Source organism: Bos javanicus, chromosome 21 (genome assembly GCF_032452875.1).
Source record: "Bos javanicus breed banteng chromosome 21, ARS-OSU_banteng_1.0, whole genome shotgun sequence".
In the NCBI taxonomy this organism is placed as follows: domain Eukaryota; kingdom Metazoa; phylum Chordata; class Mammalia; order Artiodactyla; family Bovidae; genus Bos; species Bos javanicus.
Window position 1 is genome coordinate 47339424 of NC_083888.1, and position 27793 is coordinate 47367216.

General features: G+C 37.0%; 1 protein-coding gene across 6 annotated transcripts in view; it reads left to right on the forward strand.

The window, feature by feature from the left end:
- The window catches only part of TTC6 (tetratricopeptide repeat domain 6), a 201846-nt gene that overhangs the window by 108583 nt on the left and 65470 nt on the right, over nucleotides 1–27793 (forward strand). For 5 of the 6 annotated variants that reach the window (XM_061394966.1, XM_061394963.1, XM_061394961.1 and 2 more), the window contains 8 exons: nucleotides 3440–3544; nucleotides 12524–12616; nucleotides 15131–15205; nucleotides 17707–18080; nucleotides 20305–20755; nucleotides 21755–21884; nucleotides 22894–23066; nucleotides 26642–26778. In XM_061394966.1, the coding sequence (XP_061250950.1) occupies nucleotides 3440–3544; nucleotides 12524–12616; nucleotides 15131–15205; nucleotides 17707–18080; nucleotides 20305–20755; nucleotides 21755–21884; nucleotides 22894–23066; nucleotides 26642–26778 (1538 nt within the window). Of the gene's footprint in view, nucleotides 1–3439; nucleotides 3545–12523; nucleotides 12617–15130; nucleotides 15206–17706; nucleotides 18081–20304; nucleotides 20756–21754; nucleotides 21885–22893; nucleotides 23067–26641; nucleotides 26779–27793 lie in introns of those variants that run through there. The other variant, XM_061394967.1, reaches the window with a different exon arrangement.

Sequence of the window (27793 nt, forward strand, 5' to 3'; positions counted from 1 at the left end):
TAACCCATGAATGTGACCTTACTTGGAAATAGAGTCTTTGCAGATGTAATTAAGAATCTTGGAATGAGATCATCTTGGATTTAGGGTAAGCTCTACATATCTAAATTCAATATGACTGTCCTTATAAGAGGAGAAAACCCTGTGAACACATAGACACACAGGGAAGAACGCCATGGGCTGATAGAAGCAAATTGGAGCAATGCCGCTGCAAGCCAAGGAGTGCCAGGGGTGGCTGGCAACCACTAGAAGCCAGGAAGGGGCAAGGCAGAATTCTCTATAGCATTCAGAGGGAGCATGGCCCTCCCAACATTTTGATTTTGGGCTTCTTGTTTCCAGAACTCAGAGAATTAATTTCTGTTGTTTTAAGCCATCCACTGGTAATTTGCTACAATAGCCCTAGAAAACTCCCAGTACATCTGACAGCTGTATGATACATTTGTTCAAACCAATGAACCAAATAACCATAAAGTATATTTATACTTTATGATTAATTAAGATCCATGCTTCATTTGGATTTCCTTAGTTTAAGGTAATGTCCTTTTTCTGTTCCAGGATAGAAGTGGATACCACATTTCATGTAGTTGCCATGTCTCCTTAGGCTTCTCTCAGCTGTGATAGTTTCTGGGACTTCCTTGTTTTGATGACCTTGACAGTTTGGGGGAGTACTGTCAGATATTTTGTAGACTATTCCCAAAATATCTATTATTTTATTTGGCTGCCTCTGGTCTCGGTGATATCGTATGGATTTAATTGCTTTGTGGCATGTGCGATCTTAGCTCCTCAGCCAGCATCCCCTGCATTGCAAGGTGATTCTTAACCACTGGACCACTAGCAAAGTCTCACATGATGTTCTTTTTGATTTGATTGTGTGTTATGTGATTTTGGGAGGAAGACCACTGAGGTGCCATTTTCATCCTATCATATCCAGAGTACATATTACCAATGTGATGACTTACCATTGTTGATGTTGACCTTAATTGTCCGGCTGAGGCAGTGTCTGCCAGAATGCTTCACTGTGAAGTTTTTCTTTTTTGCTCCCTTTCCATACTGTAGTCTGGAAAGAAGTTGCTATATATAGCCCAATGAAGAAACGAAGAGCCACGCTCCATCTCCTTGAGGGCAGATTATCTATAAAAACTAATTTGAATTCACCTGGACAGGATATCTCTTCTTCCCATTTATTTATTCAATCACTTGCTTATATCAGTAAGACTCATAGATGTTTATACTTTGAGTTGTGGTCAGTCATTTCGGTCATGTCTGACCCTTTGCAACCCTATGGATTGTAGCCCACCAGGCTCCTCTGTTCATGGGATTCACCAGGCAAGAATGCTGGAGTTGGGTTACCATGCCATTCTGCAGGGGATCTTCTCCACTCAAGGACTGAACCGGTATCTCCTAAGTCTCCTCCATTGCAGGCAGATTCTTCACTGCTGACCCACCTGGGAAGCCCAAGTTATACTCTAATACTATTTATTATTATTTTGCTAAGACTGTTGAGCTTTGGTCATTGAGAGCTCCTTCAATTGTCTCCTGTGTCCCTTTGACAGACCCTATCACTGTGGAATTTTTTTTTAACACTTAATTACTGGCAGTGCAGATGTTCCAGGCTCATCTTGCTTATTTCCTGTGCCAGGCCACAGAATCAGCCATTTCTACAGGAAGTCTCAGGTCCCTTAATTGGAGAATGTAATTAGAAACTAAGATCTGGCCTTTGGATGTGCTTGTTGCCCCCAGGTCTCTGTTGCTTCTAGGCCTTCTCAGCTCACACAAATACATGTCTGTATTATAACTCCTTCCTATAAATACACATATTTTAATATACATAATAAATTTAATAAATGCACATAGTGTGATATTTCTATATGTAACCATCTTTGTCTAACTTAAGCTATTCATGAGTTCATACTGATGTTTCCACCTCTAGTTCACGACCACATGGATCGTTCTAACCTCGTCCCCTGCTTAATCTTTAAACTCCCATAGTTAGTGACAAACCTGGTTGCCCCCACACTCCATCCATTTACCTAATTATTCCAGTATAGAAATTTCAGAATTATTTACCCATATTCTTGTGGAAAATAACCTTATCAACTACAGTGTAGCACAATGTACAATTTATTTTGCCTGTAGTGTTATATACTTTACTCATTTCCAAAGTTACTAAGGTCAGCAATTTTTTCTTTCTCCTTTCATTGAGATTGTTTCATATATTTATAATACAATTAGATTGTTTTGTTATATTCCACATTTCATTGTGGGATTCCTCTTGACCTCCCAAATAATTTTTAAAAAATTTCAACTTTTATTTGGAAAAAGTTGAAGGAAACAAATACAGAAACCAAACTAACGAACACATGACTACATGTGTGTTTGTAATTAACATTTTGTCATACTTGTTTCAGTTTTTTTAAAAGACATTTAAAGAACAGATTAAGTCCTCTTAATCCATTTCTCTTCCTTTTTACCCAAGGACAGTTACTGTTACAATTGTGTTTTTTTCCCCACTCCATGATTTTTTACTTTATTAGGTGTACTTGTGACCTTAAACAATAAATCCTGTAGTTCTGTGTGTTCTAGGAACGTTTATATAAATGATGTGACTTTGTAGTTATCTTTCTAAATCATGCTTATTGTACTGTTAAATAGTATGCTACTAAGATCCATCTCGGAGAAGGCAATGGCACCCCACTCCAGTACTCTTGCCTGGAAAATCCCATGGATGGAGGAGCCTGGGAGGCTGCAGTCCATGGGGTCGCGATGAGTCGAACACGACTTCACTTTCACTTTTCACTTTCATGCACTGGAGAAGGAAATGGCAACCCACTCCAGTGTTCTTTCTTGCCTGGAGAATCCCAGGGACGGGGGAGCCTGGTGGGCTGCCATCTACGGGGTTGCACAGAGTTGGACACGACTAAAGTGACTTAGCAACAAGATCCATCTATGGTTGATAATGTTTGTGCTGGAATGTCTTTACAGTGTTTAGTTAAATGAATATAATACATTTTATTCATCTACTTATTAATTGACATTTAGATTGGGCTATGATTTTGCTATTTCATATGCTGTATCGACATCCTTGTACATATCTCCTCATGCATATGTGAAAGAATTTCCTTAGACCATATAGCTAGAAGTGAAATTGTTGGATCGTGTGGCATGTACATTTTTCTATTTTACTAGAAACGACCAGTTTACCTCTAGTGTGATTTTACTAGTTTCCCACATCCTTGGCATCACTTGAAACTGCTGACTTTTTATTTTTGCTAATCTTATCAGATCAGATTGTATGATCAATTGTCTTTCCCAGATTTTCGGAGACTGTGGAACCAATCACTTCATTTTCTCAGGAACTAGAACTAATTTTGATAGAAGCTTGAGTGTTTATCCTAGGGGCTATTTATTAGTTTCTAATAGCCTTTTTATGTTATTTTCAAAGGTGTCTGCTTATCCAGGAGTTACAAAGTTGTTTTGGAATCTAACTTCACCCAAATTCTCTGTTCCAGTATCTGTCATGAAGGAAACCGTATATCCAAAATATGAGGTAAAATACAGAATGACTTTTCTCTATTGTTGTTTACTAATTAAACTGTATAATTAATTATGATATTAAGTTTTACTGGAAGTTACTATGTAAATTGTCAGTAAAGACTGCAATAACTGAATGATTGGATGGCACTATAGAAAGTATGCATATAATAAATAATTATTATATATATATTGTATGTGTGTACATATATACACATATACTTATAAGCTTATAACTATGTGTACACTTATACATGTACACTTATAGGTATATTTCTAAGAAAATGGTTGGACTATCCATGTTACTTTAGCTACTCAAGAAAAATATTCTCCTTTCTTTCTGAAGGACTTATTTGACTGACCAGGTATAAAGCATCTTGGGCTGTTTAGAAGATCTTTATGATATGCTTATTTGCTTTTAAAAGTGAATTTTTAGTTATTGTTTAAAAAAGTTTAAAACTACCTAATACAATTATTAATCTGTTTTCTTCTTCCCTTAAGGTATTTAACATTTTATGTTACGCTGCTTATTTTAAAGGGCTTCCCTGGTGGCTCAGATGGTAAAGAATCTGCCTGCAATGCAGGATACCCGGGTTCAGTCCGTGGGTTGGGAAGATCCCCTGGAGAAGCAAATGGAAACCCACTCCAGTATTCCTGCCTGGAGAATTCCATGGACAGAGGAGCCTGGTGGGCTACAGTCCATGGAGTCTCAAAGTAGAAAAATCAAGAGAGGAAAACCAAAATAGTCTATTATTTTTCTCCCTCAAGACAATTACTGTCCACTTTTTGGTCCACTTTCTTTCATCGTTAAAAGTTCGTTTTCTTCCTCCTCCTCTTCCTTTTTGTCTCCTTCCCCCCTTTTCTTCTTCCTACTTATATTTTCCTCTTAAAATAATTCTGTGATGAACATCATTGTGCATAAAGTTTTAATGGTATTTAGAATTATTTTATTTGCGTAGGATCCTAGATAGATTACTAATAACACATATATGGAAAAGAATAAGACAAAAAAGTTAATCATAGGGAAAGAACAACCAGGGTAATAGCATAAGTCAGACATAAAGAAATTCTGTCCATATATGCCTTTGCTTGAAATGGGGTCATCAACGTCAATGTTGATATTGAAACATCTTTACATTCCTTGCATTACATCCATTACTTGATTATGATGTATTATTCTTAAATATTATATTGAATTCTGTTAGGCAATATTTTATTGTTTTTTAAAATATATACTAATGAGTGAAATATATATGTAGTGTATTTTTTGTTGGACTCTTATCAAGGTTATTCTTGCTTTATAAAGTTAATTGGTTAGCATTTCATTTTTTTATTATTCTGGAATTGAAAGAACATAGGAATAATCTTGAAATTGTGGAAGAATCCACTGTCTAGGAACATTTGAGCTATTTGGGAAGGTAACTTTTGACAATTAGAACCTTTTATTTTCTAATTCTTGGGTTACTCATGCTTAATATTTTTTTCTCAAGTCAATTGGTAACATATATTCTTACAAAAAACCATCTATTCAGTTGAAATTTATAAGTTTATATGCAGAGTTTGTATATAGTCTCTCTTTAGTTTTAATCTCCATTTCTAAAGTTGGATTATTTTCTTTATCATTTCTAATGATATTTGGGGAATTTTCTTTTTCCCCTAGAATAAATTTTCTAGAAGTTAATTTAGTATTTTTTTCAGGGATCTTTTTTTCACTTATTTTCAAGTACAGATGCTTTATTTTCTACTCATCAAATTGCTCTACTCACACTAGTGTAAAACCATCCATTTAATTTTTTTTTAGCAAGGTTTTTGATGTATGATTATGGGCTTCTCTGGTGGCTCAAAGGTAAAGAAAGAATCTGCCTGACAGTGCAGGAGACATGTGTATGATCCCTGACGAGGGAAGATTCCCTGGAGAAAGAAATGGCAACCCGCTCCAGTACCCTTGCCTGGAAAATCCCATGAACTGAGGAGCCTGGTGGGCTACAGTCCATGGGGTCAGACATGACAGCGACTAAGCAACAATGTGTGAATCACTGTGCTATGCATTTGAAACTAACACAACATTGTAATTCTACACTTCAATTTAAGATTAAAAATCTCTCTTCCCCTTCCACAGTTGTTGGATTATGGTCTGAAGGCAACCCCTGCCTACTGCTCTTTCTCTCTTTATCCTCCATTGGTAGCATTTGCTTCTAACTGAACTGACACAATAGAGGAATCTGTGATATTAGTATAGTGTTATCTAAACTGTGTGTTTATAAAGCATGGACACATATTTTTCTGTCTTTGTGTGGATAAAAGTGTGAATATAGGGAACTGAGAGAAGGCAGAATTGCCTGAACTGAAGTAAAAATTGCAGCAATTTTAAGAAGTTTGGTTAGAACTGTTGAAAATGGAGTAACACATTACAAAGCTAGTTCAAAAATAAATTGCTCTTGGTGATTGTTCAAATCCAGTGACCAGAAGGACAAAGATCCAACAGGACTTTCTGGTACAGAAAGAGGGCCCAGGACACTTTCCATTCACTAGAACTGGAATCAGACCTTTGTTCAAAGACTATTGGTTCCTTTGAATGGGAAATTCATTTAGATACAAAGATCTGTGTGCCTCATTTTTTAAAAGCAAATTTTACCTATTTACATATATTATGGTTATTGGTATTTTTTGTTTTATCCTGCCATTTGATTTTTGTTTTTTATAGATGCTGCCTTTTTTTTTTTTTTTTAAATTTGGACAAACTAAGCAATTTACTCAATCGTTCTAAAAAACAGATCAGATCAGCCACTCTGTCGTGTCCAACTCTTTGTGACCCCATGAATCGCAGCATGCCAGGCCTATCTGTCCATCACCAACTCCCGATACTTCCATTATAAAATGAAGAATTTACAAAGTCTTAACAGTTAGCAGTATCCCAGAAATCAAAATGAAACTTCATTGTACAATGACAAATTTAGTACTGTTTACATAGCAAATTTGCCAAAATGCTACAGTCCCCTTCTTTGTCTGCAAATTCATAAGCTAGATATTGCCTTTTGTTTGTTTTATATTCTTTTTATTTCTTTTCTTAAATTTGTCTTTTTTTGTTATTCCTTTTAAAAAAATTTCAGTGGTCTGAGTATAATATATTCTGATTTTATTTTTAACTATTTGGATAAATTATATTTTATTATCCCTGTTTTGGAAGTTATATATATTGTTTCTTATTCCTATGGTGGTCTCCCTAGAACATACATGTTTAATTTATCAATATCTAATATTAATCAATACCTTTATACTCTTCAAGGAAAATGCAATTATTTGAAAACTTGTTATTCCATTTACTCTTTCTTGATTTAATGTGCTCTTACTTTGATACATTTTTAGATCCTTATCTTTTAAAATTCAGAAGATATTATTCTTATCATTTTATGCAATAATCCTTAGATTTTACCCATGAATTTCTCTCTCTCTCTTTTCCTTTCTACTTTTCAAGCATCTCAGACCTTTCTGTCTGGAATCATTTTGCCTTCTACTAGAATATATCTTTTAGAATTTGCTTTAAGGGAAGTAGGTCTACAGTTGGTAAAAATTCTGTTTTTTTCTTTGTTTTAAATGCCTTTATTTTACTTCATGCTTGAGGTATATTTTACTTTGTGATAATATTATTGCAGATACTTATTTTTAGCACACTAATGATGTCTCACAGTTTTCTGGTATCCACTCTTGGTACTGAGAATTGATTCTTAAATATGAACCCTTTGAAGGTTCTTTGATAGTAAATCAAAGAACCCTTTGATAATAAATTCTCTGCCTCCCCCCTTTTACTTTTAAGCTGTTCTTTTTTCTTCCATGAAGTTTCAGTATGGTGTGTCTAGTTGGAGATTTCTTCTTATTTATTATATTTTGGAATGATTGGGATCTTTGAATCTGTGGTTTGATATCTTTCATCAGCTATGGAAATTTTTTAGTTACTGTTTCTTCACATTTTGCCTCTATTCTGTCCTTCATTTTCTGGGTCTTTAATAACATGTATTAACTACTTTTTCCCCCCTTGATACTGGATCCTGTACAATTTCTTCTGATCTGTCTTATAGTTCAGGTTCATAAATTCTTCAGTTGTGTCTAATAATACTGTTTAACTTGTTCTCTGCATGTTTAACTTTGGTTTTATATTCCTTTTAGAATTTATCTGTTTTCTCTATTACATTCTGGTGTTTTGTATTTTTGGGTACTTGTCTTTAAATGTTTATCATTGTATTTAGAACATTATTTTTAGTAAATATTTGAGACCTAGAATGGCAGTTCTTCCTCTAGAGAAAATTTTTTGTCAGAACTTGAGATCTGTACAGTTCAACCTAAAATTGAGGTTGAGGCTTGAGTTTCTTTGAACACCTGTGTACAGAGCCTAGGCTGCAAGTCTATACAAATGCTGATTTACATCCATTCATTCCTATCTTAGGGTATAACCCTGTAATATCCTTGTAGCCTTGGATACCTGTATATTGTATATATATAAAATCAGTTTCCATACTTCAGGGAGACTCTGGGCTTGCCTGTCTGTCACCCTTGCCCCTTAAAGTTGCACATATGCAGCTCAGATTTGCAACTGTTTTGGCAAACATTTTGTGAACAAAAGCATCTTTGAATACTGGGTTTACCTTTTCAGGTTTTTGGATTTTCTCCTATATTTTTTGCCCAGTATCTCTTCATCATATTATTAGCTCTGATGCTTTGAAGATTACCTTTGTCATAATACATGCTTTCTAGTTGTTCTCAGAAGAATTGCTTGTTGCTGTTCATTGTTCAGTTGCTAAGTTTGTTCAACTCTATGCGACTCCATGGACTGTAGTGTGTCATGCTTCTCTGTCCTTCACCATCTCCCAGAGTTTGCTACAAACTCATGTCCATTGAGTCAGTGATGCTATCCAACCATCCTCTGTTGCACCCTTCTCCTCCTGCCCTCAATCTTTCCCAGCATCAGGGTCTTTTCCAGTGAGTCGGCTTTTCACATCAGATAGCCAAAGTATTGGAGCTTCAGCATCAGTCCTTCCAATGAATATTCAGGGATGACTTCCTATAGAATTGACTAGTTTGATCTCCTAGAATTACCTAGCCTGCCATAGTTAGAAGTAGAAGTCATAATTGACTTTTAAGGTAGCAAAACTGTTTCCATTTCCATCTGCATCCCAGCTTTTATTGCACACATACTAATTGTAGCAATATTCCTGTAATAGAGCAGAATTTTTACATCACATATATGTAAGCACTACTGTAATTGTCCTCTCAAGGCATGCTGGTAGGAGTAATATACTGATAGGTTCCAACATATGAACCATATTGTCTTTTTACAAAGCAGCCATTGATTGTTAGTTCTGTTGTTTTGATATAAAACACAGTGTTAAGGTTTTTGTCTTTGTTATTGTTAAAAGCATTCTTTTAAAATGTCATAGCTGCTATTCCTCCATATTTGAATATTTTGTGTAAGCATATGGCAAAATAATTCCAAAATCCTTGTGTGTCACATACTTTGTTTTTGAAGAATAATGATGAAAGTGACCAGGTATCTTTCTGCAGTGTCCAGTAATTCTCTTACATTGCATTGTGCTATAACTACTTTCCAAAAATACAACAGAGAGGATGAACAAAAATTCAATACTGATGATAACTAAAAGTAGCCATTGCCTTCTCCGTATCTGTTTCATTCTCAGTAATAATTACATGATACTTTTAAAAGTTCATTTTCTACTGAATAAATATTTTAAATTTTTTAAATGCTAGTAAACGACAGAATGATCTCTGTTCGTTTCCAAGGCAAACCATTCAATATCACAGTAATCCAAGTCTATGCCCCAACCAGTAATGCTGAAGAAGATGAAGTTGAACGGTTCTATGAAGACCTATAAGACCTTTTAGAACTAACACCCAAAAAAGATGTCCTTTTCATTATAGGGGACTGGAATGCAAAAGTAGGAAGTCAAGAAACACCTGGAGTAACAGGCAAATTTGGCCTTGGAATACGGAATGAAGCAGGGCAAAGACTAATAGAGTTTTGCCAAGAAAATGCACTGGTCATAACAAACACCCTCTTCCAACAACACAAGAGAAGACTCTACACATGGACATCACCAGATGGTCAACACCGAAATCAGATTGATTATATTCTTTGCAGCCAAAGATGGAGAAGCTCTATACAGTCAACAAAAACAAGACCAGGAGCTGACTGTGGCTCAGATCATGAACTCCTTATTGCCAAATTCAGACTGAAATTGAAGAAAGTAGGGAAAACCACTAGACCATTCAGGTATGACCTAAATCAAATCCCTTATGATTATACAGTGGAAGTGAGAAATAGATTTAAGGGCCTAGATCTGATAGATAGAGTGCCTGATGAACTATGGAATGAGGTTTGTGACATTGTGCAGGAGACAGGGATCAAGACCATCCCCATGGAAAAGAAATGCAAAAAAGTAAAATGGCTGTCTGGGGAGGCCTTACAAATAGCTGTGAAAAGAAGAGAAGTGAAAAGCCAAGGAGAAAAGGAAAGATATAAGCATCTGAATGCAGAGTTCCAAAGAATAGCAAGGAGAGATTAGAGAGCCTTCCTCAGTGATCAATGCAAAGAAATAGAGGAAAACAACAGAATGGGAAAGACTAGAAATCTCTTCAAGAAAATCAGAGATACCAAGGGAACATTTCATGCAAAGATGGGCTCGATAAAGGACAGAAATAGTATGGACCTAACAGAAGCAGAAGATATAAAGAAGAGATGGCAAGAATACACAGAAGAACTGTACAAAAAAGATCTTCACGACCCAGATAATCACGATAATGTGATCACTGACCTAGAGCCAGACATCCTGGAATGTGAAGTCAAGTGGGCCTTAGAAAGCATCACTATGCACAAAGCTAGTGGAGGTGATGGAATTCCAGTTGAGCTCTTCCAAATCCTGAAAGATGATGCTGTGAAAGTGCGGCACTCAATATGCCAGCAGGTTTGGAAAACTCAGCAGTGGCCACAGGACTGGAAAAGGTCAGTTTTCATTCCAATCCCAAAGAAAGGCAATGCAAAAGAATGCTCAAACTATCGCACAATTGCACTCATCTCACACGCTAGTAAAGTAATGCTCAAAATTCTCCAAGCCAGGCTTCAGCAATATGTGAACCGTGAACTTCCTGATGTTCAATCTGGTTTTAGAAAAGGCAGAGGAACCAGAGGTCAAATTACCAACATCCGCTGGATCATGGAAAAAGCAAGAGAGTTCCAGTAAAACATCTATTTCTGCTTTATTGACTATGCCAAAGCCTTTGACTGTGTGGATCACAGTAAACTGTGGAAAATTCTTCAAGAGATGGGAATACCAGAGCACCTGACCTGCCTCTTGAGAAATCTGTATGCAGGTCAGGAAGCAACAGTTAGAACTGGACATGGAACAACAGGCTGGTTCCAAATAGGAAAAGGAGTACGTCAAGGCTGTATATTGTCACCCTGCTTATTTAACTTATATGCAGAATATGTCATGAGAAACGCTGGGCTGGAAGAATTACAAGCTGGAATCAAGATTGCCGGGAGAAATATCAATAACCTCAGATATGCAGGTGACACCACCCTTATGGCAGAAAGCGAGGAGGAACTCAAAAGCCTCTTGATGAAAGTAAAAATGGAGAGTGAAAAAGTTGGCTTAAAGCTCAACATTCAGAAAATGAAGATCATGGCATCCGGTCCCATCACTTCATGGGAAATAGATGGGGAAACAGTGGAAACAGTATCAGACTTTATTTTTTTTGGCTCCAAAATCACTGCAGATGGTGACTGCAGCCGTGAAATTAAAAGACGCTTACTCCTCGGAAGGAAAGTTATGACCAACCTAGATAGCATATTGAAAAGCAGAGACATTACTTTGCCAACAAAGGTTCGTCTAGTCAAGGCTATGGTTTTTCCTGTGGTCATGTATGGATGTGAGAGTTGGACTGTGAAGAAGGCTGAGCGCCGAAGAATTGATGCTTTTGAACTGTGGTGTTGGAGAAGACTCTTGCAAGTCCCTTGGACTGCAAGGAGATCCAACCAGTCCATTCTGAAGGAGATCAGCCCTGGGATTTCTTTGGAGGGAATAATGCTGAAGCTGAAACTCCAGTACTTTGGCCACCTGATGCGAAGAGTTGACTCATTGGAAAAGACTCTGATGCTGGGAGGGATTGGGGGCAGGAGGAGAAGGGGATGACAGAGGATGAGATGGCTGGATGGCATCACTGACTTGATGGACGTGAGTCTGAGTGAACTCTGGGAGTTGGTGATGGACAGGGAGGCCTGGTGTGCTGCAATTCATGGGGTCACAAAGAGTCAGACATGACTGAGCGACTGAACTGAACTGATGTAAAAATTTCATCAAACAAAGCAGCAGCATGGTTTACTTCACCATGAATCCTATGGAACTTAGGTCTTCGAGTTGTTTCTATATATCCAAATCACTGGTTACAAGATAGATAAGTAGCACATTTAATAATAACTATAACTATTGCAGCAGTTTGCGTTGCAGCAATAAATATATATATAATCTAACTGACTGATACAATTCAAACCATAAAGCATTTAAGGAAATTTTCATTCCAGTTGATATTGGAATGTTTGCTTGTATTTGTCAGTGAATAGTCACATATTGATAATAGCTCTAAATAGCATGTTTTGTTCATAATCCTGATGTTAATATGCTGAAGAGCTTCAATACCACTCTATGAGGTCACAGGATCATTGATTGTCCTGAGTCCAAGAGTGTAAGAAATAATGTGGAAGTATCGGTTTGGCTAAGGTCCAGTGCCAAAGCCATATTGTGGGTTTTAGCCAAATACTAGGGCTGCAGCTGGAGTTTGATCTATGTTTTTTTTTTCTAGAATTATACTTTCCTATGTATTGCTCTTTTGGTAATAACGTTTTAGTATGTAACAACAGTAATCATAGGCTCTGAATTAGAAGTATTCTACTATATAGTTTAAAACTGTTATCTTTCTTTTATCACAGAGTGCACAAACAAGCAGAATTTTAATTGAGAAATTTACATCTGAAAGCAAGGAAAGTGTCATTACTTTAAATCAGCATAGGAGAAGTTCCAGGGTAAGTATAATTTTTAGTCTAACTTATGGGTTGGTGTCTTTGTCTTCCTGCAGTGTAGATATTATTTCTAGTGATTTCAGAAGTAATTTCTTGACGTTTCCTCATTCTGGGAAATGCCTCAGTGCATTGACCAGAATGTTTGCAGAGGACATATTTCCTCTTTTTCAAATATGCTGTCTTTATGACACTCAGAATATGTCATTTACTAATCAGTAGTAGGATATCTGCTGTGAGTTCTACTGAAATTCCTACAATGTCTATTTTTTCCATCATTTGTCACTGCTTGCCCAGGTCTTAAATGATCAAAAGAACATGCTGATGAATCTTTTTACCAAATGAGGGGAGGGGATTGTTTATGGCTATGAAACAGAGTAACACTGAATTCTCTAAGTGATGACTGGATTTGTGCCCATGATTTTATAGTCACTAAAGTGTATCTAAGTAAAATAACTAAATGATAAACACAGTTGGAGAGAAAAGAGATAGCGGTTGAGGGAAGAAGACAGGTATGAAATTTATATCACTGGCTTTATAAATATCCTGAACTTTATAAGGGACAAAGAGGAAATGGTTTTATTTTTCTTTCCTTAAGGCCTCCAGCCCTCTACTCCCCTTGATGATATCTTAGGATGCTGAGCGCCACAGAGTAGAGAGTCTTTGTTAACCTGGGACAAATCAGATCCCTGTTCTAGTCAATTACACTAGGTTAATATGGTTCTGTACCTCTTTCTGTATTCCCCATATAGTCAGGTGATATATTTTTTTGAGGTAATGTTTCTATTTAATGTAGATCACTTTTGCTATTTTAATATAGATAACTATTTCTTATTAAATATTTGTCCTTATGTATGTTTGAGCTTTTTATTTCTCATCAGTCTGAATGATATGGAGGTCATATCATTCTTGTTTTTTATCCACAGCACCTAGAACAGTGACCATCACATAAAAATTAATTGAACCAACAAATGACACTTTCTAGTTTGAAATGCATGGACTACTGTAGTAGCATTACTTGTACCTAACCTGTCAGGTATTCCCATTTTTAATAGCTGTTTCTAATCTAACCTCCCTGTTGCCCCTTGCAATATTCTTAAAACACAGGTGTAATTACATCACTCAATCTCAACAAACTGAATAACATCACCTATCAAAGTCAGAGTGCTTCTTTAAGTCTCATAACGTGGCCTCGGCTATATTTTCTGTCTTACCTCCCATTGTGCCTCTGCTTCCATGTAACCTCCATGTACTCTGTTCTCTGCTTGCACCAGCGTCCTTGGGGACTAACATCCCAGAACTTTGACACTTCTCTGTGCTTGTTTAGGCTATTGCGTTGGCCTGGCATGTTCTCAACCCATCCTCAGTCACATAGAGAAAATGTCACTACCTTTCACAGCCTGGCCCTAATGGTACCTCTTCTAGCTGGTCAAGCCAGGTTCCTTCTCATTCTGAATTGACCTCTGCCTCTCCTGTGCTCTCTTTACACCTGATTCATGCTATCCTTACAGTCACTGTTACAGCTGCTGTGAATTATAGTTACTACTTTATGTCTTTTTCCACCATCATACCTGAAACATGTTAGTTTTTCGTACTTTCCACCCTACCTGGTGTGGTAGTACTTCCCAACTCTTTAAGTGTACTAGTTCTCATGGTAAGTAATATTTGTGTGAATGCAGCCATGAAATTGGATAAGGAAATGGCAACCCACTCCAGTGTTCTTGCCTGGAGAATCCCAGGGACGGCGGAGCCTGGTGGGCTGCGGTCTATGGGGTCACACAGAGTCAGACATGACTGAAGCGACTTAGCAGCAGCAGCCATGAAATTAAAAGATGCTTGCTCCTTGGAAAAAAAGTTATGACCAATATAGACAGCGTATTAAAAAGCAGAGAGATTACTTTGCCAACAAAGATCCATCTCCAGTAGTCATGTATGGATGTGAGAGTTGGACTATAAAGAAAGTTGAGTGCCTGTGTTGTTGGAAAAGACTCTTGAGAGTCCCTTAAACAGAAAGGAGATCTAACCAGTCCATCTGAAAGGAAATCAGTCCTGAATATTCATTGGAAGGACTTATGCTGAAGCTGAACTCCAATACTTTGGCCACCTGATGGGAAAAACTGACTCATTTGAAAAGACCCTGTTGCTGGGAAAGATTGAAGGTGGGAGGAGAACGGGATCACAGAGAATGAGATGGTTGGATTCAACGGAGATGAGTTTGGGTAAACTCTGGGAGTTGGTGATGGACAGGGAAGCCTGGCATGCTGCAGTCCATGGGGTCGCAAAGAGTCAGACACGACTGAGCAGCTAAACTACTCAACTACTACTAAATTGATGGATTTTAAGTTCTGACCCTATGTGTGAACATAGTGGTTTCAAAATCAGTAAGAACCTGTATTTTAATTAGTATTTCTTCATTTACTCTAATTTACTCAGTTATCACTAGCCAATTGTCATCTGATATTTTAGTTTACCAAATAGTATGTAGAGTCAATGTATATTTGTCATTTGACTATTTTACAGCTTTTTTTCCTGAGAAAAGCTGCATCATTTGAAAATATCCAAAAACGTTTCAGCACACAGTCTACTGAATTAAAGGTACGATAATTTTTCAGTTTTTGTTATTGAAAGGAAATGTTCACATTTCTAGTAATAATTACCACCTATGCTTTTTGTTTGCTTTCCTAAAATAGCATGATCACTTGATTCATACAGAGTTGATTGAAATTTTGGATTTAACTGAGGATTTGGTGGCCTCTGTAAGATTGCTGTGCGTAGTGCCAATTTAAGGTTTTCAGCATCTCTTGGAAGTGTCTCATAGTCATACTTGACTTTACTTGAAAGTGAAAGTGAAAGTCGCTTAGTCGTGTCCGACTCTGTGACCCCACTGGAGTTCTCCAGGCCAGAATACCGGAGTGGGTAGCCTTTCCCTTCTCCAGGGGATCTTCCCAACCCAGGGATCGAACCCACGTCTCCTGCATTGCAGGTGATTCTTTACCAGCTGAGCCACAAGGGAAAACCTGACTTCACTTGGTATATTATAAGTCAAGTCACTTATATGTTGCTCTACCATTTGCATTGAGCTCACAGTTTGTTTTATGCTGTAAGTTTATTTACAAACATATCTAGGATGCTGAGTTCGAGAGTTTAATCCTTTTTTCAGAGATTGCACCTCTTAATATGCTCCTCTTCATGTCTGTCTCATGGATTACTTCTTAAGAAGTTGGTGTCTTACTGTAAAGAAAGGTTCAGCAAATCCAGACCCAAAGTTATCATAGTTAGTAACCTCCACTTGTTTTCCACTGAAAATGGTATATTCTTCCGTGGGCCCTCCTCATAGTGGCTCCCGGTTGTGAAACTCCAGATGTTCTGTCCCAATGTTGCACTGTTGGAAGCTCTGCAGAAGGTGTAGAGACTGAAGGTGGAAGAAATGGTGGGAGTACATGAAGCCCTCCCTTCCTCGTGACCTGGTTCCCTGGTGTGCCAGGACTGCAAGGTGGGCTCACCGTTTTAAAGCATAGATTATAAGTGTGGGACACCTACTTCCTGAAATTAAAGCAGCTGCTGGAGAGGCAGAAACCTGTTGGGACTTCAGATGTGCTGGTGGGCACCATTTTTAAATCTCTGAATGAAGGAGAAGCATGAATCGACAAGCAAGAAGGAAAAGCAACAGAGATCACTGTTAGGCAGCAAAATGAAAAAAGAATTTTAAAAAGTGAGGCTACCTTAAAGGACCTCTGGTACAACATCAGGCAGAATAGCATTCACATTATAGAGGTCCCAGAAGGAGAAGAGAGAAGCGGCCAGAAAAATTATTTGAAGAATAATTTAATGTTTTACTTTTTTCAGGAATATTCCACTTTTTCTTGGTACATACATATGTGTTTATTTTTTGATATATATATTGGTATTTCTCTGTTCTAAGTTCATATTGAGTTAAATATAGTTTCTTGACATGGGGTTAGTATATATAGTAAGTCACAGAGAAGGTCAATATCTCTATTTTAGTACATTTTAAAATATACAACTAGCTTGTATGGAATTGTTATTTGGGTTTGGAATTTGGGTCTATATTCACTATTAAGAAAAATATTTCTGTAATGAATTATTTACTAGCAAAATTAAATGCAATTATTTATTGACAGTAGCTCAATGGGCAAGAAATGGTATATCAAAGGATTGGAGCTAATCTCTCTTTTATTTGTAATGAATATTGTTAGAGTTTCAAGTACTAATGCATAATTATTATAAATAATTCATTAATGTATTATAATATTAATATTATTATTGAAAATTGATTCTCTAATGATTAGATAAAATGAATGTTAGGTTGAAATTCTGTTATGTAAGCCTATAAATATTGAATTGAAAATAATTGAATATTAAGTATAGGAATTCTGTGTTATTAAGGTGCTTTTGAAAATAGACTTACAAACTGATGTAATAAGGTGAGGCATTTTAGTAATTTTTGCTCTGCCTGCAATGCAGGAGACCCTGGTTTGATTCCTGGGTTGGGAAGATCTGCAAGAGAAGGGCTAGGCTATCCATTTCAGTATTCCTGGGCTTCTCTGGTGGCTCAGCAGGTAAAGAATCCACCTGCAATGTGGGAGACCTGGGTTCAATCCCTGGGTTGGAAAGACCCCCTGGGGAAGGGAACGGCTACACACTCCAGTATTCTGGCCTGGAGAATTCCATGGACTGTACAGTCCATGGGTGGCAAAGAGTTGGATATGACTTAGCAAGTTTCATTTCACTCACCATTTTTTTGCATTAAATTAAAAGTAGAGCACATACTTTATTTGGATATGTAAAGAGCATTCTCTTTAAATTAAGAATATATAAAATCACAATTCATATCTACTTTATGGTGTTATTTTTATATAGCTAATGAGATGTCATGTGACCAAATTATTGTACTTTGCTTTAACTAACCCACTGTTAACTTATAAGCTCACTTGAAATACATCAAGAATAGATGATTTGAAATTTTTCAATGGTGACCAAATTAAATTAACAGTAATTATAACTGAATTAATTTTAAATGTATAGCAACTAAATTGATTTTATATTTTTCAATTTTTTGTTTCCTTATGAATAAGAGAGTAAAATCTGCAGTTGAGTTGAATAAGGAGGAGACCGTAGTTCTATCAGAGTTTCAGGATGACATGAAAAGCAATATAAAAGAGGTGATGCTTCAAAAAGCAAAGGAGTTGGAGCGTTGGATGACTGAGCAAAAAGAAACTAAGGAATCTGTCTCTGAGAAAGAAAATATAGATTCTATCTTAGACTACATGCACTGCAGATATGGTTCAAGAGACCTGTCTTTCACTCTCATTGAAGCATCTCGACAAGCTGGCATTACTTACATTGTTTATCCCAAGAAAAAGAAGATGAGGCGGAGGAAAGGACTGAGACTCAGTAAACTTACACTGGTGTATGATGAGTTATCCAAGCCTCCAAAAATTCTTGAAAGGTCTCGTTTAATCAACACTTGTTATAGCTTAAGAAATATATTATGGTTTGGGCTTTAGTTTTATAATTCACTCATTGAAGGATCCTTTTGTATGTATATTTCCTGGGTCCGTCTCTGGTTTTCAGTCGCTCAGTCATGTCTGACTCTTTGCAACCCCATGGACTGCAGCACACCCGGCTTCCCTGTCCTTCACCATACCCCGGAGCTTGCTCAGACTCATGTCCCTTGAGTTGGTGATGCCATCCAACCATCTTGTCCTCTGTCATCCCCTTCTCCTCCTGCCTTCAATCTTTTCCAGCCTCAGGGTCTTTTCTAATGAGTCGGCACTTCACATCAGGTGGCCAAAGTATTGGAGCTTTAGCTTTAGCATCTGTCCTTCCAATGAATATTCAGGACTGATTTCCTTTTGGATGGACTGATTGAATCTCCTTGCAGTCCAAGGGACTCCCAAGAGTCTTCTCCAATGCCACAGTTCAAAAACATCAATTCTTCAGTGCTCAGCCTTCTTTATGGTCCAACTCTCACATCCATACATGACTACTGGAAAAACCATAGCTTTGACTATAAACCATAGCTTTTCCTGGGCCCATCTCTGGTGCCAATTAATTTATCAGTCAGGGTCTCAGAAGTAAACAGATAGCACTCTCAATTTAGAATAATTATAGAGAGGTATAACAAAGGGCATTTTACAAAGATGTGGGCATAAGGAAATCAAAAATGCTAGAGTGCTATCCTGGGGCTAGAAATAACAGAGCCAGTCTCTACCCCTCAGTATGAGAGGACAAAAAGAGAGAATGATTACTAGAACCTGGAAGAAAGGAATTTTATGGAAAGGATTTCCTTGAAAGAAGTAGTGAACTTTGGTCAAAGATCACGGCCAGTTTGAGGCAACCTTTCAGGAGGGGCCCGGAGGAATAAATACTATGACTTTGCTTGAACTCTCTTTTCAGGGCTCCTAACTGAACATACTTGATTAGAAGAAAGCAAGTATTCCTATGTATATAGTCTGTATAGACTAGTACTCCAGGGCAAAGGACAAGATAGAGAATAGAGATAAATGTAGAGGTGGAAACGAAATCTATTTGGCACAGATGGTCTTTCCAGGGTGTCCTTTGACCAGAAATAGGAATTGAGAAGGAGTCAGCCACTCTGAAGGACTGGAAAATGGAATGGCTTTGAGGCTTGCCCTAAGCCTAGAACAGTGGGAGGCTAGAGAGTAGTGTTATTAGAGATATTTGCTGGGGTCTCATCGTGTTGTCTTGTAGGCTATGATGAAAAGCTTGATTTGTATTCTAGGTACTAGGGAAAGCTCTTGGAGGGAGTGACATGATCTAATTTACATTTGTTTAAAAAAAAAAACCCAAAATATGCTGGCTGCCATGTGGAGAATGGATGAGACCAAGAGTACAAGCAGGGATTTAAGATGTTATTGTACTCTAGACAGAAGAGATGATGGAGGCTTGCACTGAAGTGTGGAGAGGGGTGAGGAGTGTCACCGAGTAAGGAAGCAGAAGGATACTGACTTTTCTCACTTTTATTCCCTTTCCTTTAGCACAGGCCTTTCTCATAGTACACACTTGGTAAATATTTATGAAATGATGGCGTTTAATTTTTTTTCCTTCCAATAGAGTGTGTTTGTTCTCTCACGTGGCTATAACAGCACCAGCATACAGTGAATGCTTCTGAATGAAAACTGTGTGGGAAATGGAGAGTTTGCGGAGATGATCCTAGAAACATAGCATTTGAAAACGTATTAGATGTCATCTAAATTGATAGCCTGCGAAGTTTGGGATGAAGTCTGGGATGTCTTTTTGTTGGTCTGCTGTGGAGTAAAATCTTTGCTTCTTCCTGCTTCCTCAAGTTCATGTCCTTGCCAACCATTTGGATACATTTCCTTTTGCACATCAAGTTTTAACTCCTCAATTCTCCGGAGATTGTATTTCCTCTGGTTTGGGGGTGGGGATATAAATTAAGCCTGGAAGGAGCACTGACCCCTTAATCAGTTCTTTACAGAGGCTGTATCTTTAATAACAGTCTTCTGCTTTCATAACCTCAACATAGATTCTTCACACGATCTAAATGAATGAACAGAAGGACTTGGTTTACATAAAAGTACAGTGTAATTTTATTTTGATAACAGAGAAATAGTAATTGTCACTGAGTTGATTTATTGGTTATAAAAATTATATTTCTGTAATTTAAGAATCACCCTTTTGCATACTAGATCAGTGTCCCACGGAGTCCTTCCTGGACAGAAGAAATATTTGCTCAGAATTCCACTCTATGAACGTGTACTTCGGTGTCCCAGTGCACCTTTGTGTTTAAATTCTGACAAACGTGCCCAAATTAAGAGAATTCTAGAACATAATGATCCTCAAACATGGACTCCTGAGATGGTCTCTCAGCCTAAGCAAAAGAAGACAACCCCGAGAGTTAAAATATCTGTTGACGAAGACTCATTTGAAATATTGAAACAATCAACAAAGCTAGAATTGAGTGATTCTTTGACCTGTGGTCTTCCTCCAGCAGTCATTAAACATTATGAGTCCGAAGTGGAGATTTTGACTGAAGAAATAAATAGTAAGAAGAAATATCCTGCATTTTTATATTGTAGGCGTGGAGCTCTTTATAGAAAACTGGGAAAGTTACAGAGTGCCATGAATGATCTACAGGAAGTAAGTTTTATGTAATCAAAATAATAGTACTAACAATTTATCCTTACTTATAATTATGTATTAACTTTTACTAGAATTTTGAATAATGAATACTTGTATTATGTATATCAGATCAGATCAGATCAGTCGCTCAGTCGTGTCCGACTCTTTGCGACCCCATGAATCACAGGACGCCAGGCCTCCCTGTCCATCACCAACTCCCGGAGTTCACTGAGACTCACGTCCATTGAGTCAGTGATGCCATCCAGCCATCTCATCCTCTGTCGTCCCCTTCTCCTCCTGCCCCCAATCCCTCCCAGCATCAGGGTCTTTTCCAATGAGTCAACTCTTCACATGAGGTGGCCAAAGTACTGAAGTTTCAGCTTTAGCATAATTCCTTCCAAAGAAATCCCAGGGCTGATCTCCTACAGAATGGACTGGTTGGATCTCCTTGCAGTCCAAGGGACTCTCAAGAGTCTTCTCCAACACCACAGTTCAAAAGCATCAATTCTTAGGTGCTCAGGTTTCTTTATAGTCCAACTCTCACATCCATACATGACCACAGGAAAAACCATAGCCTTGACTAGACGAACCTTTGTTGGCAAAGTAATGTCTCTGCTTTTGAACATGCTATCTAGGTTGGTCATAACTTTCCTTCCAAGGAGTAAGCATCTTTTAATTTCATGGCTGCAGTCACCATCTGCAGTGATTTTGGAGCCCCCCAAAATAAAGTCTGATACTGTTTCCACTGTTTCCCCATCTATTGCCCATAAAGTGGTGGGACTGGATGCCATGATCTTCGTTTACTGAATGTTGAGCTTTAAGCCAACTTTATAGGATTAGAAAATTCTGACATTTTCAAATAATTAGCCTTAAAAACACTAGATTTTGACAGATTCAGAGGCATCATATTATACTATACCCACTTAAAGCTGTTTAAGTCAGCAATGTTTGAAAGTTTAGTTGATAGGCTTTCTTCCCTTAATCAATTTAAATTGAATTTATACATCTATTTTCTAGGCTATAATCTTGGAGCCATTGTTCCTCAATGCCTATTGGCACCGACATTTCATTTATCTTTTCCAAGACAAAATTAATGAAGCTTTGGATGACTTGAATTTTATAAATAAATACAATAAAAATAATGCAGGTGGGTTGTCTGTGCAGTTATATCTTAACCTAAGCTTTGGTCATTTAGTGGTATAAAGATATATAATTCAAGACATGTAAGTCTCCGCAAATGTTTGTAACTTTCCTAAGTTAAATTTACTCTTGATATTGTAAATATAGGACTCTTATGATCCTGTTGTTTTAAAAGATATTTATCATAGTTTGAAATGTTAATATCTTTGGTATACATTATAATAAATTGGTTTCTTACTGCTTATTTTGTAAGATAAACTTACAGTTTTTATAGAAGTAATTCACAAATTTAGTCTGAATTAGAGTTGCAGTAATTTTCCATGTGTGAGTGCTCAATTGCTCAGTTGTGTCCAGTTCTTTGTGACCCCACAGACTACAGCCCACCAAGCTCCTCTATCCATAGGATTCTCTAGGCAAGAATACTGGAGTGGGTTGCCATTTCTTCCTCTAGGGGATCTTCCTGAACCTGGGATCGAACTGGTGTTTCCTGAATTTCCTGCATTGGCAAGCAGATTCTTTACCATTCTTAAAACTTCTCAGTTGGATGAAAAAGATAGCTTTGTGTTTATGTACTATTCTCTAATCAAGCTGAATGACTAGGCATGGAACTTTTGAGAAATGAGAAAATGTCATATTCATCTTTGTATCTCCAACACTCACAACATACCCCTAAAATATAACGAGCTTAATAAATGTATTTTTTTTAACTCTGTGCTGATCTCTGCTAAAAGTCCATAACTTTTTACTATGAACATTAAAAGATTATGAGACGTTTTAGATATATAAAAAGGTAAAAGGTAATTTTTGTTGATGAAATTGAAAGCACTTTTAACATAAATATTTATCTAGTCTGTGAAAATGAATTTTGCATTGTTGAACAAAAGAATAAGTATTAAATGACAAAGAGAGTAAAATAGAGATATATTTTTCTAAGACTACATTTTTAGAGGGTGAAGGATTAATCTCTTAAAATTTAGGACTGTAACACTAAATTTTACCCTCTTAATTTTCTTTAGATGCATATTTTTCAAGAGCAGAAATTTTCAGAGAAAAAAATGAAATTACTTTGGCAATTCTAAATTATACTCAGGCAATCAAGTGCAGGCCCATGGACGCTGATATGTACTTCCGGAGGGGTGAGATGTATGAAAAAGAAAACAAAATGCTGGCCATTGACGACTTTTCTAAAGTAAGCTGTATTACATATAATGCTGCCATTTATATATTTGTATATTTTAGAACATGATATAAAATCCTAATTATATAAATACAAATTATCTAATATATTTATATATTTTAGAGCATAATATCCTAATTTATAACAAATTGTTGAAATTCTTTCATATGTTATATAGTCAAAATTAATTTATTTTAGATTAGATCCTAGAATATTCATTAGTGGAATTGATATTAACAATACATCAATGATATTTTTGAATGAATGGATTTCCATCAGAGTTGGGTATGGGAGCATTCAGGCTACTCTGATGGAGCCTTGACTTTCCAGCTGTCTTCCTTTGGATTTTGAAGCAGTGAATAAAGAAACCTTTGAAGAGTGCTTCTTCCTTTCAGAGGAGAAAATAATTTTCCACTTCTTGACACTGAGATCTGGCGATTTTCTTCTGTAGTAAACCTGTCTGGTTTCAAAGACTGCTTACTGGCTCATTAATTCATTCATTCACTCACAAATATTTATTGCCTAAGGCACTGGGTAATAAAATGGATAAATCTTGGTGAATAAAACAGACATGTTTCATGCTTACATGGAGCCTATAGTATAAAGAACAAATATTAAATAAATAAATATATATACTAATATATAATTACTAATTGTAATGAATGCTGTTATGGAAATAAAGATGATCAGTTCTGTTTAGTCACTCAGTCATGTCCGATTCTTTGTGACCCCATGGACTGCAGCACTCCAGGCTTCCCTGTCCATCACCAACTCCCAGAGCTTACTCAAACTCATGTTCGCTGAGTCAGTGATGCCATCCAAGCATCTTATCCTCTGTCATACCCTTCTCCTTCCACCCTCAATCTTTCCCAGCATCAGGGCCTTTTCTAATGAGTCAGTTCTTTGCATCAAGTGGCCAAAGAATTGGAGTTTCAGCTTTAGCATCAGTCCTTCCAATGAATATCAGGACTGATTTCCTTTAGGATAGTCTGGTTTAATTTCCTTGCAGTCCAAGAGACTCTCAAGAGTCTTTTCCAACAACACAGTTCAAAAGCATCAATTCTTCGGTGCTCAGTTTTCTTTATAGTCCAATTCTCACATCCATACATGACTATTGGGAAAACCATAGCTTTGACTAGATGGACCTTTGTTGGCAAAGTAGTGTCTCTGCTTTTTAACATGCTATCTAGGTTGATCATAGCTTTCTTCCAAGGAGCAAGCATCTTTTAATTTCATGGTTACAGTCACCATCTGCAGTGATTTTGGAGCCCAAAAAATTAAAGTCTGTCACTGTTTCCATTGCTTCCCCATCTATTTGCCATGAAGTGATGGGACCAGATGCCATGATCTGAGTATTTTAGATGCTGAGTTTTAAGCCAGCTTTTTCACTTTCCTCTTTTACTTTCATCACTTTCTTCCATAAGGGTGATGTCATCTGCATATCTGAGGTTATTGATATTTCTGCCGGCAATCTTGATTCCAGCTTGTGCTTCATCCAGCCCAGTGTTTCTCATGATGTACTCTGCATATAAGTTAAATAAGCAGGGTGACAATACAGCCTTGGCATACTTGCTTCCTGATTTGGAACCAGTCTGTTGTTCCATGTCCAGTTCTAACTGTTGCTTCTTGACCTGCATACAGATTTCTCAGGAGGCAGGTAAGGTGGTCTGGTATTCACATCTCTTGAAGAATTTTCCAGTTTATTGTGATCCACACAGTCAACGACTTTGGCATAGACAATAAAGCAGAAGCAGATGTTTTTCTGGAACTCTCTTCTTTTTCGATGATACAGTGTGTTGGCAATTTGATCTCTGGTTCCTCTTGGCTTTTCTAAATCCAGGTTGAACATCTGGAAGTTCACAGTTCACATACTGTTGAAGCCTGGCTTGGAGAATTGTGAGCATTACTTTGCTAGCGTGTGAGATGAGTGCAATTGTGCGGTAGTTTGAGCATTCTTTGGCATTGCCTTTCTTGGGATTGGAATGAAAACTGACCTTTTCCAGTCCTGTGGCCACTGCTGAGTTTTCCAAATTTGCTGGCATATTGAGTGCAGCACTTTCACAGCATCATCTTTCAGGATTTGGAATAGCTCAACTGGAATTCCATCACCTCTACTAGCTTTGTTCTTAGTGATGCTTCCTAAGGCCCACTTGACTTCACGTACCAGGATGTCTGGCTCTAGGTGAGTGATCACAGAATCATGCTTATCTGGGTAGTGAAGATCTTTTCTGCACAGTTCTTCTCTGTATTCTTGCCACCTCTTCTTAGTATCTTCTGCTCTGTTAGGTTCATACCATTTCTGTCCTTTATTGAGCCCATCTTTGCATGAAATGTCCCCAAGGTATCTCTGATTTTCTTGAAGAAACCTCTAGTCCTTCCCATTCTATTGTTTTCTGATTTCATTGATCACTGAGGAAGGCTTTCTTATCTTTCCTTGTTATTCTTTGGAACTCTGCATTCAAATGGGTATATCTTGCCTCTTTTCCTTTGCCTTTAGCTTAATAAATGAAATATTTATTGATGATAGGGGGAAATTTATATTTGATTGGGAGATATCAGAGAACCCCTTGAGGGAGTGAATTTTTGCTAGCCTATGTTTTGAGTCTGTAGTCAGGCAGATATTCCACTGATTGCAGCAGAATTGTAACCTTGAACTTCTGAGTTTTAATTCTAAATTCTTGTTCTTAGTACAACTGAGAAGTTATTTAAACAGTTTAACTTTTCATGTTCCCAACTACTCTGTTTCTTAATTTATAATGATTAGCCACATACTTGACATTCTTTTGCTTCAAGAGAATATTGTTATAACTTGGTAACTTCTTGAATAGAAGTGAACACAAATCTCTTTTGAAGATAGTAAAGTTGTTAAAATATCTTTTCTGATCATTTCCTTTATCTAGCACTGATATTCATAGTTTGAAAATTGACTAATGCAGCAATTTGAGGTCAACTGTCAAAATCTTTAGTGTGTTTTTTCCTCTTTTAAAAATACTTCATAATTGCTCTGCTTCAATTTCCCCTCTACTATCAATAGGCAAGGAACTTTACAACTGAGTTTACAATGATTTAGTCTGTTTATTGCCTTCTTTGTCAATGTGAAATGAATGAGCCATGCCAATACCAATTCATTTCTTTTCTCCATTTTAGGGGCTAAATTAATCCATATTTGATTTCATTGAGTCAGCCTTAATGTGGTCTAATATGTGTCACCTTTAATTGGAATAAAATGCTATGATAGATACAATATAATCCAATCCTACTCTAGTTGAATAATTACTTATGAGGTTTTATTAATAAAAATTTTGGCAGGTAGAAACCTTGGCTTCTTATATGTGCTGGATTTTGTTTTTGTTTTTAATAAAACCTCCCCTTTCTAGAATTTGATTACAAATGGATTTCCTTAAAGGCATGGTCTTTACATGCAAATCTGAAACTTTTGGCATCTTAGTTTGTTTTTATGTAAGCTGAAGTTAAAAACAGGATTGTAGTTATTTAATTTCCTGTGGGATTATATACTTTTCTTGCTTATTTTTTTTTCATAAAGTGATATGTTTTTGTGACTTCCCTCCTCCCCCTGCCCCATGTAGTGTATCTTTTATGATCCCAAAAGAACAGATGCATTATTTAAACGTGGGATGTTCTACTATGAAAATGCAAACTGGATTGCAGCTGAACAAGATTTTACAGCCTTGTTAAATATAGATCCCCAAAATTCTCAAGCAAGGTAAGAATTATTTTAGATATAGTTTTTGAAAAAAAATTTGAAATATGCTCTCAGGAAAGAAAATTGCTTGAGATACATCAGACGGCCCTTTAAAGTAGTGAATCAATTTTTAGAGCTACTAGTGTATGAAAATCTTTACCTATACCCTAAGAGTAGTATTTCAACCTAAAAGGCATAAAAGTGATAATTTAGAGTTGTTTCATTTGCATTTTCTAAAGATTAGTTACATTATCGATTTTTTAAAATACTGACCTGTGTTTTGTTTCTTTGGATTTCTTTTCATATCTGTATTTATTCAGTACAGAGAACTGTTGACATAGATTTCCATTCTTTCTTATTGTAACTTGGATATTAAACTTTATTCATCCAACCTTATTATGCATAATTCGTTTCCATTTTGTTGCTTTTCTTTTAATCAAAATTTAGTTTTGAGGAGGCTTAAAACGTTTATATAGACATACCTATTTGTTGTCTATTAGCATTGTTATCAGAGATGACAATGGCACCCAACTCCAGTACTCTTGCCTGGAAAATCCCATGGATGGAGGAGCCTGGTAAGCTGCAGTCCATGGGGTCGAGAAAATTCGGGCATGACTGAGCGACTTCACTTTCACTTTTCACTTTCATGCATTGGAGAAGGAAATGGCAACCCACTCCAGTGTTCTTGCCTGGAGAATCCCAGGGATGGGAACCTGGTGGGCTGCTGTCTATGGGGTCACACAGAGTTGGACACGACTGTAGCGACTTAGCAGCAGCAGCAGCAGCATTGTTACAGTAAAATAAAGTATGCATTCAAAAATATGCAAAGTATAAAGACCTTAGAAGAAATGGAGTAGCCATCATGGTCAACAAGAGTCCGAAATGCAGTACTTGGATGCAATCTCAAAAACGACGGAATAATCTCCGTTCGTTTCCAAGGCAAACCATTCAATATCACAGTAATCCAAGCCTATGCCCCAACCAGGAACCCTGAAGAAGCTGAAGTTGAACAGTTCTATGAAGACCTACAAGACCT